This window comes from Amia ocellicauda, chromosome 4, assembly GCF_036373705.1.
Source record: "Amia ocellicauda isolate fAmiCal2 chromosome 4, fAmiCal2.hap1, whole genome shotgun sequence".
NCBI classification, from domain to species: Eukaryota; Metazoa; Chordata; class Actinopteri; order Amiiformes; family Amiidae; genus Amia; species Amia ocellicauda.
The window spans coordinates 37,547,197-37,564,950 of record NC_089853.1 but is presented as its reverse complement, the minus strand read 5'-3'; the positions used below and the strand labels follow the sequence as shown (position 1 = coordinate 37,564,950).

General features: G+C 46.4%; 1 protein-coding gene across 2 annotated transcripts; it reads left to right on the top strand.

The window, feature by feature from the left end:
• The first annotated feature begins 1,963 nt into the window (after window positions 1-1,963).
• On the top strand, window positions 1,964-17,187 carry uqcc1 (ubiquinol-cytochrome c reductase complex assembly factor 1). 2 transcript variants are annotated; one of them, XM_066702045.1, is made up of 10 exons: window positions 1,964-2,194; window positions 3,186-3,293; window positions 3,526-3,633; window positions 4,468-4,540; window positions 4,641-4,698; window positions 6,656-6,764; window positions 12,131-12,208; window positions 12,747-12,860; window positions 14,987-15,025; window positions 15,170-15,256. In XM_066702045.1, exons 1-9 carry the CDS (start codon window positions 2,123-2,125, stop codon window positions 14,993-14,995), a joined length of 729 nt encoding a protein of 242 aa, XP_066558142.1. In that variant the 5' UTR covers window positions 1,964-2,122; the 3' UTR covers window positions 14,996-15,025; window positions 15,170-15,256. The 2 variants fall into 2 exon arrangements, with proteins under 2 accessions (XP_066558142.1, XP_066558140.1); XM_066702043.1 differs by lacking the exon at window positions 14,987-15,025 and having other exon boundaries at window positions 1,965-2,194; window positions 15,170-17,187.
• Window positions 17,188-17,754: the final 567 nt, after the last annotated feature.

Below are 17,754 nucleotides of genomic sequence, written 5' to 3'. Positions count from 1 at the left end.
TAAAATGTTTTCCACAGTGTAGGAGACAGAAGCAGCGATGACAGAGCCTGGCCCCTAGTGAGAAGCACAGTCTGCATTCTTCTCAGTGCACAGTCTGGCTTGAGGAGAAACAGTATTGTGTCCGTGTGTGTGTGTGTTTATTCTACTTCAAACCACATAAACAACTTTCTTGTTTGTCAATCCATAGAGAATTATGGGGCCATACTGGTGTGTAGCCAAGTGCTGTGAGTTCTAGGAATGACTATGGACACACAGAGGACGGCCAAAGGGCTGTCTCAGTAGAAAACACAGAATTATTTATCTGCAAATAGTTTCTGTAATTCAAGAGATTTAAAAAATGGAATACTAGCCATTGTGCCTGGTGCATTAACACAGAAACGGTCTTCAGATGTCTGACAAAGCAAGGCCTGAGAGGTGCTGTGCCATGCCATGAGAAACGGAAACTGTGTTTGTTTTCAAAAGCAGAGAACATGAAGACAGACGGTAACTGAACACGAAATGAAGTAAGCCTACCGAACTTCTGAGTAGCAAAACATAATGATTATGTAGGGAATATAGTGATTTAGGAGTTTAAGGGTAAGAGAAAATAAACATAGTTAAATCAAAGTGGTGGAGTAATCCTGCTGCCTTCTGGGGGGGGGGGGGAAGTTGAGCAGTATGGAAACATGACATCATGTATTTAACACCCTCCTATCTGTACAGACAGTTAACTACTTTGCTTTTTCAGGTGCCTAATTTTCAGTAAATGACAATACATCAAAAATGTTTCCAAGACCACTTAGGATGAAGCTAGCAACACAGTCCCATTAGGGACCGGGTGAGAGGCCAGAGAGGTACAGCTAGGAACAGAAAATCCACAGGCGAGGAGAACTCCATGCATGTCACACGGGCTTACAACAAACATAACCTCGATTCATTCAAAAGCTGTTCCTATCGACTCACATCTATAAGATTCAGAAACTGTGAGCACAGCAGGGAGTTGTTAGAGAGCATAGTTTTATTCACAGAAGGAATAAAGTACTTTGCATTGAACTTGCATATGTTTTTCTTTCTTATTTCAGCTATTCATTCATTCATTCAATCAGTTTCTACAGCCAGGAGACTGGGTTATGTCTTGAAATGTAAGAGCTAGTTTATTATGAGAAAAGAGAAGCGGTGATGTTAGGTTCTGAGAGCACTAAGTCACACAGCAGCTGTACTCTGAGGCTGCTCTGCTCATGTAGGGCCACTGAAGCCGGACCTGCTGCCTGTCATGCACACGTCTCATATTTTCCACGCTGCCGTGAGCTCAGACTATAACAGGAGGTCTCTGCATTGCATCAGCCCTCCAGCAGCTCGGGGCTTCTCTACCTGGCCTGTCACTCGCTACTCCTGCAAACGAGGCCTGTCAACCACTCAATGAAGGAGCTCGGGGTGGGGGGTGGAGGTGGTGGAGTTGTGTTGAAATGTCAGGTCTGACCCAGGCGTGTTTCCACTGCTTAACAGGGCTCAGTGAGCAGAGAAAGCAGGCCACCCTTCTTTCCCCCTCAGCAGCAGGGATCAAAAGAGAAAACAGCCTGTCATGTTCACTCTCTCCCTCTCTCTCACTCTAGCTCACATGCCTTATAAATTGTGCCACAATCTAATGTACAAGAATGGAGGAATACCTTTTGCACCTTTACCCCATTTAACAGAACAGGGATTTACAGGAGCATGTCAGTGGGGAGGGGAGATTATGGGATCTGGCTATAAAGCAGTGTTTCCAATGTCTTTAAGACAAAGTCATAATGTCTTAACACAACTAATTAAAAACGAACAATTTTACTGAGGAACCTGAGCTTGTTGTGTGTGTATAATCTAATTATTATTTCTGATTACGGTGGGGAACAGTCTCATTGCCACTGACGGGTTACCTGACATGAAAGTGTGTCTGTGATGTGTTCAGTGAAGCCGGACACAAACTACTCAGAAAATGTGCAACCCGGACACAGATCGCGGTGGGACGGGTTCCTTTGACATTGCAGGAGGCGGGGACACAGTGTTACAAAACGTGCATATTTTAATCTTACATTTAAAATAGTTACTTTAAGCGTTGGTTTTCCTTTTCTTTTTCCCTCTTGTACGACTTTTCCGATCCGGTAAGATGTACCGGCGAGCGGCGCAGTGTGCCCTGAGGAGCGGCGCGACTCTTTCAGCCTCCGGGACGGCTATGAAGGTAATCCCTCAGGCCGGGGAGGTGATAGCAGTGCCTTGTGACAGTTTCTGAAGTATATAAACACTCATGCACCGGGTTTGGCGTTGGGGTCAAAAAATCGGCAGCACTGTGAAAACTATTGCAAAAACACGCACGCTTACTGTCTGTAGTGTAGCTTGTACTGTCGTCATTTGTGGAAACGAACTGTTGTTAACTTAGACATTTGACATCACATTACAGCTGCTTCGATACAATTCCGTAACAACTACACAATGTCTTGGCTTTTTCGACACGGGTTGTTTGCACAGATTTGCACAGCCAGACAATGAAACAGTCGTGCAGTGCAGTGGAGCAGGAATGTGCAGTAATATCTTGTGGGACATATCCTTTTGATTCCGACACTATGAGATTCTCTTTAATTTCTTTGACATCTTTGTTTATACACATATATATTATAGTTTCTCCAGGGAATATGTTGTATTGATTCATAATAACAAAATCCCCCACCACCCCAACGATATTTGCAACAAGTCTATAATTGATTACAGTGGTTTGGTGCATATTTGTGACGTAACTGCACAGTTTTCGATGGCTTGGCTTTGGAGTTTGGACCGGCCTGGAGAATTATAAGCTTCCTTCTGTGGTGTCTTACCATTGTGAAATTCTGTCAGCTGATCCTGTGTGTCTAGAAATGAAGAGGTGTATTTCTCTCTAATATGACAGTGTCTCAGAGTATCCTGACGGACTACATCCCCCAGCATGCACTGCACACTGGGTTGTCAAGATCCTGTCATGTTGTACACAGATGATTCAGTGGAGCACAGAACATTAGCGCTGTGTTTAGATTTTAATCGCTTGAATGGGATTCCTTAAGCAGGACGCCAGCTGTGACAGCACTGTGCACTTTATTAGGAAAGAAGTGCTCTAGAAATACACAGACAGTTCCCTTGCAGTCCTGGGATGTGGCTGCAAGAGGTCTTTCAGAAATGCTCACTTCTCCTTTGCCTTGCAGAGACGGGAGGCGGGAGCCTGTATCTCCAGAGCCCTGGTCATGTGCTCAAGGACAGGGCTGCCCTCCAGCTCGCCATCACAGAGCAGAGCTCTACACTCCACCAGAGAGGTAATGGCAAACGGGCATCTCGACCATCGATATTATAATTAGTCAGACAAGTAAAACGAAATATAGCAAGTGATGGGCAGGACTGTAGAATTGAAAATAAATGTTTGTGTACAGTCTCCACTGGGTTGTAATAAGTTATGTAAGGAGCAGTGTTTAAGGTGTAATTGTGATGTGGGTAACTGCTCTCTTCAGTCATTGTATCCACTCCAGCCTACATGCTCTCTCTCCACAGCTGTTCACAGTAAAAGAAACACCACAGGCGTCCGAGGAAGAAGTGGGAGCCTTCACCAGACTAATAGAAGCCATGGGATTCACAGGACCCCTCAAATATAACAAATGGGTAAATGACCATACAGCTCTTTATTACACCGTCTGGAAGTGTACAGACAGCAGTGGCTGTACAGAGCCTGTGGAGTGAGGCTCAGTAGAGGGCAGGAGTGGTGTCTGTATAGCTGGGACAATTTGTCTTTTGTTTGTTAGATTTTCTCTGCTGTAAGGTAGCAGACCATTGTGTTATGGGAAGTGAGGGTGGTTGAGAGCTGGCTGAGGGTTAATATTGGGGTTTCAGACAGCATGTGCCCCCAGTTATCCCTTAATTTCTGAGCGGTAAGGGTCAACGTTCTAGGTTTCAGGCACAGGTATTGATCACAGTCTCCCCAGCCTGGCCACCTGCTCCGGCCACCCCTGCTCGCACCCCCCTGCAGCAGGACGGGCGGCGGCCGGTTCACAGGTTCCAAGTTGCACAAGTTCCTGAAATAACCTCATCCAGTGCAGCTGGGTCTGAGCTCACAGACGAGCAGCCAAGCCAGTTGTTTGCCCATTGGCCTGAAGTGTGATTTATCCATGATGCACATTCCTCCTTCATTATGACATTGTCTGTGTAGGCCAAAACCTCTGCTTTTTATAAGGTGTGAATTTGAGTTATGTGTTCGTAATACTCGAAATGTAACAGAGGTGACATCAAAAGGGCCATACTCTCAGAAGTGTTAAACTTCAGCTGGTTTTAGTCCGATGTGTGTCATGAGGATGAGCCAATGTGTTTATTACACAAGGTGCAGAGACCCATTCTTGCTCCTGGCTGTTCCCAGTTTTAGAGATTAATGCTCTACAGAAACTCGTTTCGCTGGTTTTGTTTAAAATATTTATTTTTGTTTTTGCTGTTGTTATTGAACAGAAAATTAAGATCGCAGCACTGCGCATGTACACCTGCTGCGTGGAGAGGATCAACTACGACGACTTTTTTGAAAGTGAGTACACAGTGCGCAGCGGTGCGAAGTGCTTGTTTGCAAGATGTTTAAACTCTGAGGAAACCGTACAGCTTGCCTGAGGCCTGTGTTCTCCCTGCAGAGTGCTCCCTCCCAGACACACTCAACTCCTGGTTCCTGGTGGCCCAGCTACACGTCTGGTGAGTAAAGAACCGATCGGTGCAGTAAGGACACACACACACATTGCACCACTGACACCTCAATACACTGGAGAGCTTTGATAAGGCTATCAGTACAGCCTTGAAGATGCTCCTGGGTTCTCTATTACTACTACTTTACTATTATTATTAATAGTTGTAGTCATTTCAATGGTAGTTGGAGCAATATATGTCATGCATCATGCTTTATAAAAAAGTACGACAACATCATTACTTTTGTTGCTGCCTGCATACAGATCAGTTCTTGCCATTCTAGATTTCAGTTTCATGTTTCCAGGGGTTGTCAGGTGTGTGCAGTGTTTGCGTGGCTTGCTGTCAGGATCCAGATACAGAAACGCTCCCCTGCGGACTATGACCTATCATGGAGTCTTTCAGTGTTTTGCAGTTGATGCTTTAAGTAGTTCCAGGCTCCTGTGGTGGAATTACTAACCAAATGAAGCTTGAAAAGTCTGACAATGCCACACCGTGTTCGTTTCTTGATCAGCTTTCACGAGCATGTCTGTCGTGCCCCCCGCCCCAACCCGCAGGCCAGGTGACACTCTCGTCTCTGCTGTTAAGGAGCCGCTGTGGGCTCGTGCTTCGGTTTTCCTCTGCGTGACATTTGCGTAAAGCGGTTTTGAGTGATTTTAGCTGACAGCTGCAGTAATCTCCCGGTGCAGCTGCTGTGTTAGAGTGTGTTAGTGTTTGTCCTTGAGTGTGGAAGTGCCTCCCCGGCCCGGCCAGCCTCAATGCTCCCCTGTTCTCCTCCTGCGCGGGCGGGGACCTCAGGGCTGCAGCGCTACGCCCTCCCCCTCTCCGGCGGTACTTTCTAGCTGCTGCCGTGCAGCTGCTGCCAAACTACACACAGGTTCCCATTTCAAACCTGCTGCTGCCAACACACACAGGCCCCACTGCCTCTCACTGCAGGAGAAAAACCCCTTTATTCTCAACCTGTGCTCCTTGGCAGGCCTGGGCCGCAGTCTGCACACGTTCATGAAACGTCAGGATGCAATAGGTAATTTCAGGGTTTCCCCAAACCTGTTCTGTGTGTGTATATATCAGAAGATATATATTTCAGAAGATTAGTGGGAGAAAATTGTGGGAATGCACAACAGCATGTAGAATGAGGAAAGGTCTCATTCACATGCTATATTTCACTATGTGTATATGTATGTGTGCATATATATTTAGATGTAGATGTAAATGGGTATGTATGTAAATTTGAATTTGAATGCAGTCCTTCATTCTGGCAGTCACAGCCAAGATAAGTATCATTGGATTTTTCAGTTTTGGATTTGATTATGGTTTGCTTTAATACTGTTAAATGTTGTAATTATATTTTTTAATTAATCGATTTGTGTTAATATTCAGGTGACAGTTAAAAAAAATATTACACTTATTTTCTCCCTCTTATTGTTTTGAATAGAGTGTGAGTCCATTACCTCATGGTGTTATTTGATAAATTGGTCTACCGCAGTGCTATACATCAAACCAGCGCAGCTTCCTGAGGGGCCGGCCCCGCTGCCTGCTCTGACAGGCTTTTTTTGGGAAGGCTGCATGAGAACCGAAAGGCCTTCCCAGAGCCTGCTGACCTGCTGCTCTCGGTACATCTCTCCTCAATCTCCTCTTTCTCACCACGTCACTATGCTGCAAAAACACACCGGTTCACTCGGAGCACAGTGTGTGCAGTAAAGACATATCTAAATGACGGACCGGTATTTGACAGTTAAAGTGCGCAACAACAAGTGATCCTCAGCACATGCACTGGGTTATATCTGACCTCACTGTGGAGGTTCGGGAGCCCTGCTTTCTCTGTCCTCTGTGCTGGCTCCTTCAGGTCTGTGAAGGTGGATGTCTGTGCTATGGAGAGAGAGGGCAGAGGGGTCATGTCAAGGATAACCTGTGTCAGGGATTAATCGGGCCTGGGCTGCTGTGACGCTGTGTCTGCTGTCCCCTGCAGGATGTGCCTGGTGCGGATGAGGCAGGAGGGCCGTGCGGGGAAGTACATGTGTCGATACATCGTGCACTCCATGTGGGAGGACGTGGAGCAACGCGGGAAAATCATGGGGGTGAGTCTGTGCCAACTGGAAGGGCCGTGCTTCCCACCCAGGTCAGAGGAAAGGGTCACCATGCCTACACTGAAACCCCCTGCGGTCACAAGCAGGTTGCAGTAGTGGCTTTTGTGCTGTATCTGATATAAGGAAATCTGCTTATGAGTGATCTCCTGTAACCAAGCAACAAATTAGTACTGATAGCAGCCAAGCACTGCTCACGAGACTCTTGAGTGACTGTGAGGGAAGGAAGAGCTCTGAAGAGGTCAGGTAAGGACCTGGCCAGAAGGTACCGGAACTTCAGTTCTTGTACGTTGGCATTCTCCTGAAAAATAAAGGGCAGCTCTTTTCTTTTTGGTTACATTCCCAGTTGGAGAGAGAGTTCCCCCCCCCCCTTAAAACACAACATCCCTCAGTATTTTCTTATTGAAGTGGCTGTTTTATGAACAGATCGCCGAGGCGTGTTTGAAGTGGGGAGTGTGGTGAGGGCTGGGCAAGGCTGCTCCCCAGCGCAGGGAGTGTGGACGGCAGCGTTGACACAGCTGTGAAAACAGGCCCCAGCTCCACTCCTCCGGCCCAGACGCCCCTCTCCCGGACTGTTCACCTTTCCTGACCCGGCCTCGGGAACACATCAGGAATGACGGGCCTGAGCTTTCCCTGCACTGAATCTCTCGGGATTCCGCTAGGTATTTCTGGGGCGCCGTGTCTCCGGCTGAGCATCGTTCCCAGGCTGTAGCTCTGTTGTTATTCCACAGAGTCCGTAGAGAACAGCAGGGCAGCGGAGGACGTGTCTTACACCTTAGACATGCATCGCCGGCAGAATGACAGTGCAGAACAACTGCAAATTACTATAAGAAATTATTGTTAATAATCTAGGGCGAAGGTATTCTGGGCCAGTTTGCAGGGTCACTCACCCGTTAAGGAGCTATATGAGGTTCTGCCGTGTCATGCCGTTGTTGATGCTCAATTTTGTGTTGCCGTGTGTGTGTGGGTTGCTGACACTCAGTACGACAACTAGGCCTGCAGTTGGTTTCCTCATGGGCAGCTGCTGCCATCATCTGGCCTCAGACTGTTCATATACTGCCCATAAATATACCTGTTAAGCCTTCATCTCATCTGTCCTTATCTGCTCATCTTTCTCTAAGCTCGTAGCTCATTTATTACCTATTTTAAGGCGGTTTTTGTTTTTAGAGTTATCGTTTTTTCTCTCTCGCTCACTGCGCACCGTGCTGCCTTCTCTCCAACTGCGTTACACCGGCGGGGATTGTGGTGCATAGTTATCTAGGTCTGGGTATAGCATAATTTCTGTTGAAAGATGCAACTGTGATGCTCCCGTTAATAATAGTTATATATTATCAAAAATATACATGACGCGCCCCTATTACAGGGCACGCATTTTTTATATTTATGGTCTTTGTATAAGAAAAGCACCCCCTTTGGATCGGGCCTTAGACAGCCCCTGTGTTGCCTGCCCCCAACGCCAGCCCATGTCTGTTGTGTTAGTATGAATTTTAAAACCTTCAGTGTATAGCTTTTTTATTTTTTATTTAACCATTTAATTATAGGCCTTGTTAGAATGGTTGACCTGCCCTGTCACCACGATTGTTTTATGATTTTAATTTTAATTGGATTAATCAGGGTTTGAAAGCAGTGCAGGCAGCTGAGCGAGGCAGTGAAGTCACCAGTGCGTCAGTGCCATGGTCCGTCTTTTTCCATGGTGTAATATTGACCCGAGCCAAACGGGGGAACTCCCGGGGACCACAGATTGGAATTAAAGTTGCAGTTTTTGTATTAGGAATTTCTATTTCCTAGTTGGTGACACCGCGAAACCTCTGAGTGCTACAGCCTCCAGCTTATGCATTAATGGGTCACAGGTCACTGTAAACCTCTCCCCACATCTGACTTGAATCTTGCAGAAAAAAATTACTTGCTTGTCTGGAGATTGAATGCATCTCGCTTTGCAAAATATTAAAATAACAGGGTTCATACAGGTGCTTGAAATCCTTGAAAATGCATGAATTGTAATGCTGTATTTTCAAGGGTGTGAAAGTGCTTGAATTTTGAATAAACTGCTTGGAAGTAGATTACATTTTTTTCGCATGTATTTTTTTTTTTTCCCTGCGTATGTAACAGGGCTCATTAGGTAAAAATGAGCATGTTACAAGTAGTGTAACCCCTCTAAAAAACAGTACAGTGTTAAGCCTTCCATGTCAGGAGACCCAGTCTTTTGGTATAACGGGCTTGACACTCTACTGCGCTGAAGGTGCTGCTCGGAGGGGCGCATGTGGTGCGCAGATCAAATCCCGAGTGGGGAGCTCCGACCGCACCGGCTACATGGACAATTCCCATCATACATTTTTTTTTTTTTCTCCACGTAAATTGTTTTACAATAAACATTTATTTGTTGCATGTTTAAAACAAGTCACTAAAGATTTAATTGAAACTGAAGTTACTGTGTACTGTTCACTGATTTTGACTGATTGCGTGACTGATCTATATTGGCCTAATCCAGGTAACATAACACAATTCCAAGTCTTTCATGGAACATTTTGGCTGTTACAGCGCCAGCACAATAACCTCTAATCTAATGTGGTGAAATTATAATTTAATGTGCTTAGTTCAGTGCAGAAAAGTGAATTTTAGACAAGAAGGTTTAGTTTACCAAAGTTGAGAGGTGCTGGAAAATCTTTGACAATGCACCTTGAAAGTGCTGGAATTTGACATAAAAGCGGTATGAACCCTGAATTAAATATTTTTAAAATATATACATAATAGAGGTATTTAATGTGGCATTGGAAATGCAGTGTGAAATGTATCACAAGAGCAATAATTAACAAATTCTCCATCTCAAAATGCTTACTGCTGATGTGTGCATCGTCTCTGTGTGGGGCTCTGATACCCCTGCCGGTGTCATGATTCTTGCCCTTCTCTGTGTGTAGTCGCAGTCCCCCAATGGCCAGGCAGAGGTCAGGGCCGGGGTCTCTGCTGTGAGAGCCGCAGTCGCTGTGCTGGGCAGCTGCTTTCTGGCAGTGTTGCAGCGTTACAGCTTGCCTAATTTTCCAGCCCTCCACCCGTTTTGCCTGAGGGCACAACCAGGGCAAGCCTATAATTTGTCTGACTTCGAAGAGGTTACTGTAATAAAGAGACCCTTGTTAGCATGAGAGGACATGGCAGGCAGCAGTTTTCACAGCTCCACCATTGTTTATTTTACCCGTAATTTAAAGCCTCCAGAGCTATTAAAGAGTTTGGCACTTAAAGATCTTAGCCATCAGTCCTCTGGCGGGGCAGACGAAGACAATGATGATGATTATTATTATGAAAAATATGATGGGCAAGGGTTTCTACAGCTTGTCCTGAAGTGCAGGCCTCGCGTTACTTCATGTGCCCGAGATGAAAGTTCTGCCATTACTGCGTCTCAGGTTGTGAATGCAAGGTCCTCTGTCAGCCTGTCTGGAAGTGTCATCATTTATAGACCAAGTTTTTAATCATTATAAAAATGTCATTTCGCACATAATGCGTTGTTTTCGTATGTTGGATCTGACCTAATTTAATTGCAAGGCTGTGGTGATTTCTAGTCAACTTGCCCAAGATCAGATTTCACTTTCCACATGTGGCGCAGAGCTCTTGTTGATGCACTTTGGGCCCATTGCGCCTTCAAAATCTCTCTGCGAACATCTTATTCTGCTGAACACGGCCCGGCCTCAGACTTCTGACTCCTACACGAGGCTTCACAGGAGCGTAGCAATTGCAGTCAGAGTAGCTTTTCGGTTTTGTGTTTAATATATTTTTATTAACTGAGCAGAAAAATAAAACACTTGTCAGTTGAAGTGGGATCTGCCAGGTTTTCACATGTGCAGACTCAGTGTGGCGTGGGAAAGCTGTTCCAGGTAGTTTGCACAGGGGGTTATTATGTTTGTAAAATAACAGAAGCGAGATATGATGCTAATTGCAAGTGAAAGGGCAATATTCTGTCTTTCATACATTTTCTGTGTGATCGGTGAAGCATATTAAATATCTCGCTGGGCAGAGCTGTGTCAGCCGTACTCGGGGCGAAGTGCTGCCACATGTGGCTAATTACGTACAGGTCTCTAATTACGCACAGGTGCTTTCAGGAGATATCGAATGCAGTCCTGTAGTAAAGACCCTAACTGATTTTGAATAAACAAACTGATTTTCAAAAATAATCAAAAGACCAAGGGGGTTCCACTCGTCTGCGTCTCACTTCTGTTTTGATTGGGATTAAGCTTTTAAGTGTAATCAGATTTACTCGCTATCTTCTTAGTCTCTGTTTTAATTTTTTACAGCCAAAAGTTGCGTCAGCCAGCTTAATATTTTCTGGACGTTGTCAGAGAGCGGAGCATGACAGAAACGGCAACCCCTGCGAATTCTCTTTCACACACGCATGCACACACACACACGAAAACCATTTTAAGAAAATAGCAGAAGGCATAGTGGATTTATCCTGAGAAGTAACTTGGATTTAAACTGGATTGAAACGGATTGAAACAGATTTAAATTTTGATTCAGGGCTGGAGTCCTCAACGTGACTCTGGGCAAACCAAGCCCTCAGTGCACAGACACACGCAGTGCAGTGAAGTCTCCAGCATGGCACACTGTGCACGGTCAGTAATTGGAAGGGTGATGGGGGCTGTCGGACAGTTTTGGCCCCTCAGCCTGGTACCTGCAGCACCCTCCACAGCCGCTCAGTCTGGGCAGACGGCACACAGCAGAAGCCTGAGCCCAAGAGGAGCTCCTCCTGCTGGTGAATCTGTGCTGGGACGAGGTCTGCTCTCCGCACATCAAGATCTTTAAAATAGGATTTTAAAGCTTCAGCAGCAGGAGGGTGACTTCCTCCCAGTATGGGTGCTGATGCTGGCACTGCAGTGAGGGACAGGCTGCCCTCTCCGCTCCATCTCCATTACTGCATGCGCTAGGGCTGCTGCCCGCTGGGACCTCAATACCACAGGGCAATACAAATAAATAAGTAAAATATTAAATTAATAATGATAATAATGGCAAGAATGTAACCCTCAGTGCAAGCTGTCAATCACGCGGACAGTGCCAGGGATAATAAACAGCCTGGTGAAGCCCAGCACTGGCATTGTGATCGACCTCGCCAGCCGGTTTAGTCTGTGCCTAGAGCACCACTGCACAGGAAATGATGCTAAACACCAGCCTGGAGAATGGTGTTTATTTTACCACAAAAAAGCATGTATTTGATGTGGAAAATATGATTAAAAGTGAGCAGCAAAGCAGGAGTCTTCATCTGTTTATTCGAAACAGTGGTGTAACCAACACACGGCCCGCACTGCAGCCGCTTGCGCTCGTGCCCGCCGGCCCGGGGCTGCAGCCCACCGAGTGACCGGCTCTTTCCTCTCTTCCAGATTAATTCCTTTGCCTTGAAGGAAAGCATGAGGGCCATGACGGAGAATTTCTATGCTGCTATTTTTGGGTACGATGAGGTAAGTATGCAAGTTATCTTGTTTGCATCAAGGTATTGTAAATACAATGCGTTACTAGTTTGGAAATAAAAAATATTTATTTAAGTACAATTCATATTTGGGGGGAAAAGAAATAAACCTAATCAAGGATATGTGCCCTGTGGAGAGCAGTTATTAGTGTGTCATGTTCAGCAGACGGGGGTTTAAGAAGAAATGTATAAGAAGAAGAAATATATAATTATATTAAATCACTGGAACCCTGGCAAGCAGAAGAGCGTCTTTTAGTTTTTCTCCTTCTTCATGACGACTCTGCACACAGGTGTCAATTTGCGAGCTCTTTGCCTCGTCTGAAGTGGGGCATTTGCTGACGTAGGAATGTGGAGGTGCCTGTTTTCATCAATATCTTGCTATACATCCAGTCAAGTGAAGTGTTATGCCAATAGATCAATCTGCTCCGTTAGTCTTCTTGGCCAGAAAATTTGATTGGGTCCAGAAACACACATGCACACAGATGCACACGCTATCCAGGGCGAGCTCTGCAATGTCGGTGTGCTCACAGGGGATCCTGTCCGATGATCGAGTGCTGGCCGCCTCGCTGTGGAGGAATCTCTTCAACCAGCAGTGCGAGGACCCGCAGCAGCTGGAGCTCATGGTGGCGTATGTCCGCAAGCAGGTGAGGTCACCGCGCCTGACCCCTGACACTCTCCCACACTGGCACGCTCTTCCCCCGGCTGCATACTGCCTGCACCCATCAATGTGTTCATGCTATGTGCCACATGTTTTAATAAAGACGGCAACAGGACCAGACTGAGACTGGGTGCCGACGCTGCAGTGCTTGCATGTCTTTCGGTTTCATGTAGGCTGCCAAACGGCAGAGTGAAATGCATATGGATTACCTGTGATCCCCACGCTATCCAGCTAGGTGCCTCACACCAAAAACTCAGCACTTGTATATAGGAATGAAGCCGGCTTACGTAGCCATCCCACTGCGGACAGAAAACCCAAATGTGCTGTTTGTTGCTTTGGTTGCTAAGGGCGACCCGGAGAGAAGAAGCCTCAAAGTATTCAGCAGCAGTCCAGTGCTTCCCAGTGGTGGGAATGGTTTTTATGGGCAGTCCCCTGTGCGTTCATTTGTACCATGTGGCTCACAGGGTGGTAGTGTGAGGTCACAGGGTGCTCACTGTGGAGGGGAAAGGGTCACCCGGATCCCAACAGTAAACATCTCCACTTCTGCAGCCCTGGGTCCTGAGCACAGCTTTCTGAGTGCTTGTTCCTGTTTCCAGGTCTTTCAGTAAGGCGTAGCGTGCCTGGCCGGCTGCGGGCCGGCTGCGGGCCGGCTGCGGGCCGGAGCTCCTGCTCTCACACCTGGGGGGGGTAACTTGAGAGCCAGAGCTGGCTGGCCTCTCCTCCCCTGGGACAGATCTCTGTTAATTTCCACAGCTCCCAGAAGAAGTCCCCTTTATGTTGTATATGTTCTTGTTCTGTTTGATTGAAAACATCAGAGCTACAGAAACACCTGCAGGCTGCGTGAGCCTGTGCCACATGTTACTAAAGATTCCACAGGAAAGCTTTCCAGGAGCCCTTCTCCCTCCGAGAGACGCACACGTCACCCGAAACACGCCACCAACCATCGCCGCCTGGGCCCTGACGAGCCGCCCAGCACGACAGGGGTGATTAATTCTCTAGCTATCATATGCATTTGGTACAGGGCTCCCAAACAGTGCCAGAGCAGCAGAGGAAAGTCTAAAGATTTAAATTCAGGATTAATTTAATCTCTGGGAAACCTGAGCAGACCAGGCTCACTGAGCAGCGAGCGCTGAGTGGCAGGCTGTCAGGCCGGGAAGCGGGGAGCCCAGGCTGTGGGGGCACAGGCGCTGAGAGTGGGTGATTTATAACTGGCTCATTAAGGAGGAGGATAAATGTGTGCTTTAACTGTCATGGCTGGGAAACTTCACCTGCTGAGGAGTCCAGCTCTCCGCTTGTTTTGATTTTTAAAGAACACAACATGAAAACAAAGCAAGCTGCAGGATGCAGGTCTGTCAGACAGGCTCAGGTACTGGACGTTCCTGCACGCGTACAGAAGGGGAGCAGAGCCAGTGAGCGACACAGGCCGAGCTGCTGTCCACACCCAGGCAGGGCGATGGATTGAGTCCCTCGGTATTGACAGAGCCGGGGATCACGGGCTTGCAGGCCCAACCAGAACAGACATTATTATTAACGAGATATGCGTGGCCAGCAAGTGCTTAGAAGAAGAAAATAAAAAAAAATGCGTTTTCAGTGTTCCAGGGGCCTTAATTCGAGAGAGACAGAGGGAGAAACGGACCCAGCAGCATTTTGATGCCGGTTCGGCCTGCTATAGTGCAGCTGCAGCACATAAACCAGCGCAGTGCCTGATGACACAGCGCAGAGGAGGAAACTGCGGCCCCTCCGCCACACTGAAATCACGTACAGAGGCCGCAGAGCTGGCACCACTCCGCATCGTTACTCATGCTAATTACTCTCATCAAACACTCCTTCCATGAGCTAATATAACGTCTTTAATTAAAAGTGCAGGGCTCCCATAGGCCTGAGCGGAGCTGCCCTGTGCAGCTTGATGACATCACTGACATTGTCACTGCCTGGGAGTCTGGCAGGAGAGCCCTGACTCTTGGGCTCTGTTTTAGACGCTCACTGAGGCGGTTTCTCTGTTTAAGATCTTCTCTGTGTCACCCCAATCCTTGCGTTATTGTCTTTGTTTCATTGTTGTATCTTTGCATACAGCTGGGTTTGATGGTGATTTCCCCTTTCTGTGCCCCACAGCTTCACTGACTGGCTCTCGAGTGAGACGACACTGAGAATGTAGGAATCGTTCGTAATACCAAAGTGTGTGCCGCTGTTGATGTAGAGAGTGGTTTCATACACAAGAATATATTGTAGTCATTACTGCCCTCCGAACCCCTGCCTCTCTGAGTGACTGCCCTGCTGCTCTCCCCTCTCCCTCAGATGCAGTACATCGACTCCCTGGATGGAGAGGACCTGCTGCTGACTGGTGAGGTGAAATGGCGCCCCCTGGTGGAAGAGAACGCACAGAGCATCCTGAAGCCTGTCTCTCCGACCTACAATGATGCTGGCTTGTGATCCCTGCCCCCCCCAGGCAGTGTGCAGCTCTGTAGACAGTATAGACCACAGAGACCCACTTACCTTCACTCCTACTTAAACCCCTGCCCCCTCCACTCATGACGAGCAGGGAAAGTCATTCTGAGAGAACCCTGAGAAAGTCCGTGGGTTTATTTGTGGACATTTGCACATTTGTTTCTGAAACGAGGGATTTTACTTTTGAAAAGATGCTGTAATGTACACCTACCATACTTGCACACTCGTAGGGATGCAGTGGACGCCCTCTGGTGCACATTTTGTTTGCACACTTATTTTTCTGTGCTTCTAAGTGTTTTCTGGGACGTGCAACACCGTCTCGAGGTGAATGGATCTTCTTTTTATGGTAACGAATAAAATATTTTGTAAAAGTATAAATACTATTTCACTGACAGTAAATTCTGCTTTGTTTCACGTGGAGCTGAAGGTGCTTCCTCAAGCAGTTCCAGGGAAAACGTATCGGTTGAATTGAACGAATGATCCAGCGATGATGTCATGTGGCTCGGTGGCAGGTGAATAGTGTGAAAGCTGGAGTGCGCAGTGTTCCAGCCTGTGCGGAGCCGGGGTCAGCGGGGGTGCGTGGTGTTGGGTTACGGCACAGTGCTTCCAAGAGCAAGACTGCAGCGTTCAGTGTGATCCGCAGCCGTTGATTAGAAACTAAATATATATATATATATATATATATATATGTTGTTTGAACTATCCTTTTTGCAAATTTTTTACTCTTACCTCACAACTGCATCCCATGCGTGGAGGAAATCAGTTCTGCCCCAGAAGCCCTAACCCTCTGAACAACCCGAACCAACCATCACACTCGCAGAGGCCCAGTAAACACACACCAAAGTGCTTCTCCCACAGGAGCTTTTATTAAAAATAACTAAAGAAAAACGTATTGAATAAGAATTACAAGGCCTCTAATTCAGTTACCAAAGTTTCCTCAATCATTTTTTAATATAAATACAAATATTTTCTCAAAATTAAAATATTTATGAATACAAGCCATGTTTTATTTTGATTGTCTGTGTGCATCTGAACTGTGTAAAATCCCCCAAACGTTTCTGAAAGTTGTCAATTCAGCAAAGGCACATTTTCCTCTCTGTATCTGCGGTCAGCCCGGCTGCAGGGAGGCGATCTGCGGAGAAACCAATCAGACACTCGAACAGCCCAGTGTCCCTCTGACCTGCCTGAAACACCACAACACTGTTCTAGGATTTAGTTTTCACAGACCATAGAGTATTCATGTATTGTCCCATGGATTGATATTTGACATTGATAAGTTATTGCTGCAGGGGTTTAGTTCTGTTGGGTTGGTTGGTTTACTTGATTTGATAAGCTTTTCTTTTTTTGCAATGCACAGTACCTTCCTTCCCACCTGTGCTTATAGAATCAGTTACTGTGGAAGTGCCAAGACACTTAAACCGACCAGTACAAATTTATTTATAACTTCTTAAGTCAATAAATGTTATTGATAAGTGAGAACAGTGCATGGTTTCGCTACAGACGTTGCTTGAGTCTGGTGCTTTGTATCCTCCTGCAGGCTGAGGAGGACTGACCTGCAGGTGTATGGAGCACAGACAGAGTTTTAAGAGTTCTAGAGTAATTTTAAACTTAAAATTGCTTAAAATAAACTGTTTTTCAAGTAAGTGAGTGAGCGACTCCAATGTGTTAGCCTAGATCAGGCAGCAGGGGGCTCTGTTTACTTCTATTGTTGGTAGAGAATTATTTTGTTATTGGGATAGATGGATAGCTGCCTATTTGTTTAATGTTCTCACATTATCAGTATTGTATGAAATACTGTTTCTTGTTGTTCTTTTTATAATGATTTAATTGAAGGTTTCCTAGTGGCAAATAAAGTTGTGTTCCCAGTTCGCTGTGTCCTGTGTTGTTGAGGGTGTGCTGCTGTGTGTGCAATCCTGAGCACTGGGGTGTCACCCTTCTGGACCGCGCTGGCACTGTGCACCAAGGGTCTGGCCTTGCTGTTACACTGTGCGGACGGCAGAGGCGCCCTGCAGATACCACCGTACCTTTGGGGGAGTTATTTTTTTCTTACCTTGCGCACACAAAATCGATTCACTCTCATTCTGTCTACTGCTTCACAATGTTTCTCACATTAAAATAAAAATAAAAAAGTAAAAAATCGTTTTTATATGAAGGCACGAGGTTAAGGGCAGGTCAGAACCACAGCACCCAGAGATTGTTCAGGTGGAGAAATGCACAGTAGTGGAGTTTGGCTGTGTTCAACGCTGACGCACACGACTCATAACATCCAAGTAATCACAGCGAGTCCCGCCCTTATTAAATGGTGAGAAAACACGACACATTTCCCATCGGCCACCGGGAGAGCCCGGTCAACTGGGTTTATCTTCGTTTGAAATTAAAAGCACATATTTACTACTGTAGAATTAGGCAAACAGCATCTGGATCGGACTGAATCT

Excerpts from the sequence above, each read along its gene's own strand:
- uqcc1 (XM_066702043.1), top strand. The coding sequence starts at position 2,123 with ATGTACCGGCGAGCGGCGCAGTGTGCCCTGAGGAGCGGCGCGACTCTT. Across the intron at positions 3,294-3,525 it reads CTCTACACTCCACCAGAGAG|CTGTTCACAGTAAAAGAAAC; the intron begins GTAATGGCAAAC and ends CTCTCTCCACAG. Across the intron at positions 3,634-4,467 it reads CCCTCAAATATAACAAATGG|AAAATTAAGATCGCAGCACT; the intron begins GTAAATGACCAT and ends GTTATTGAACAG.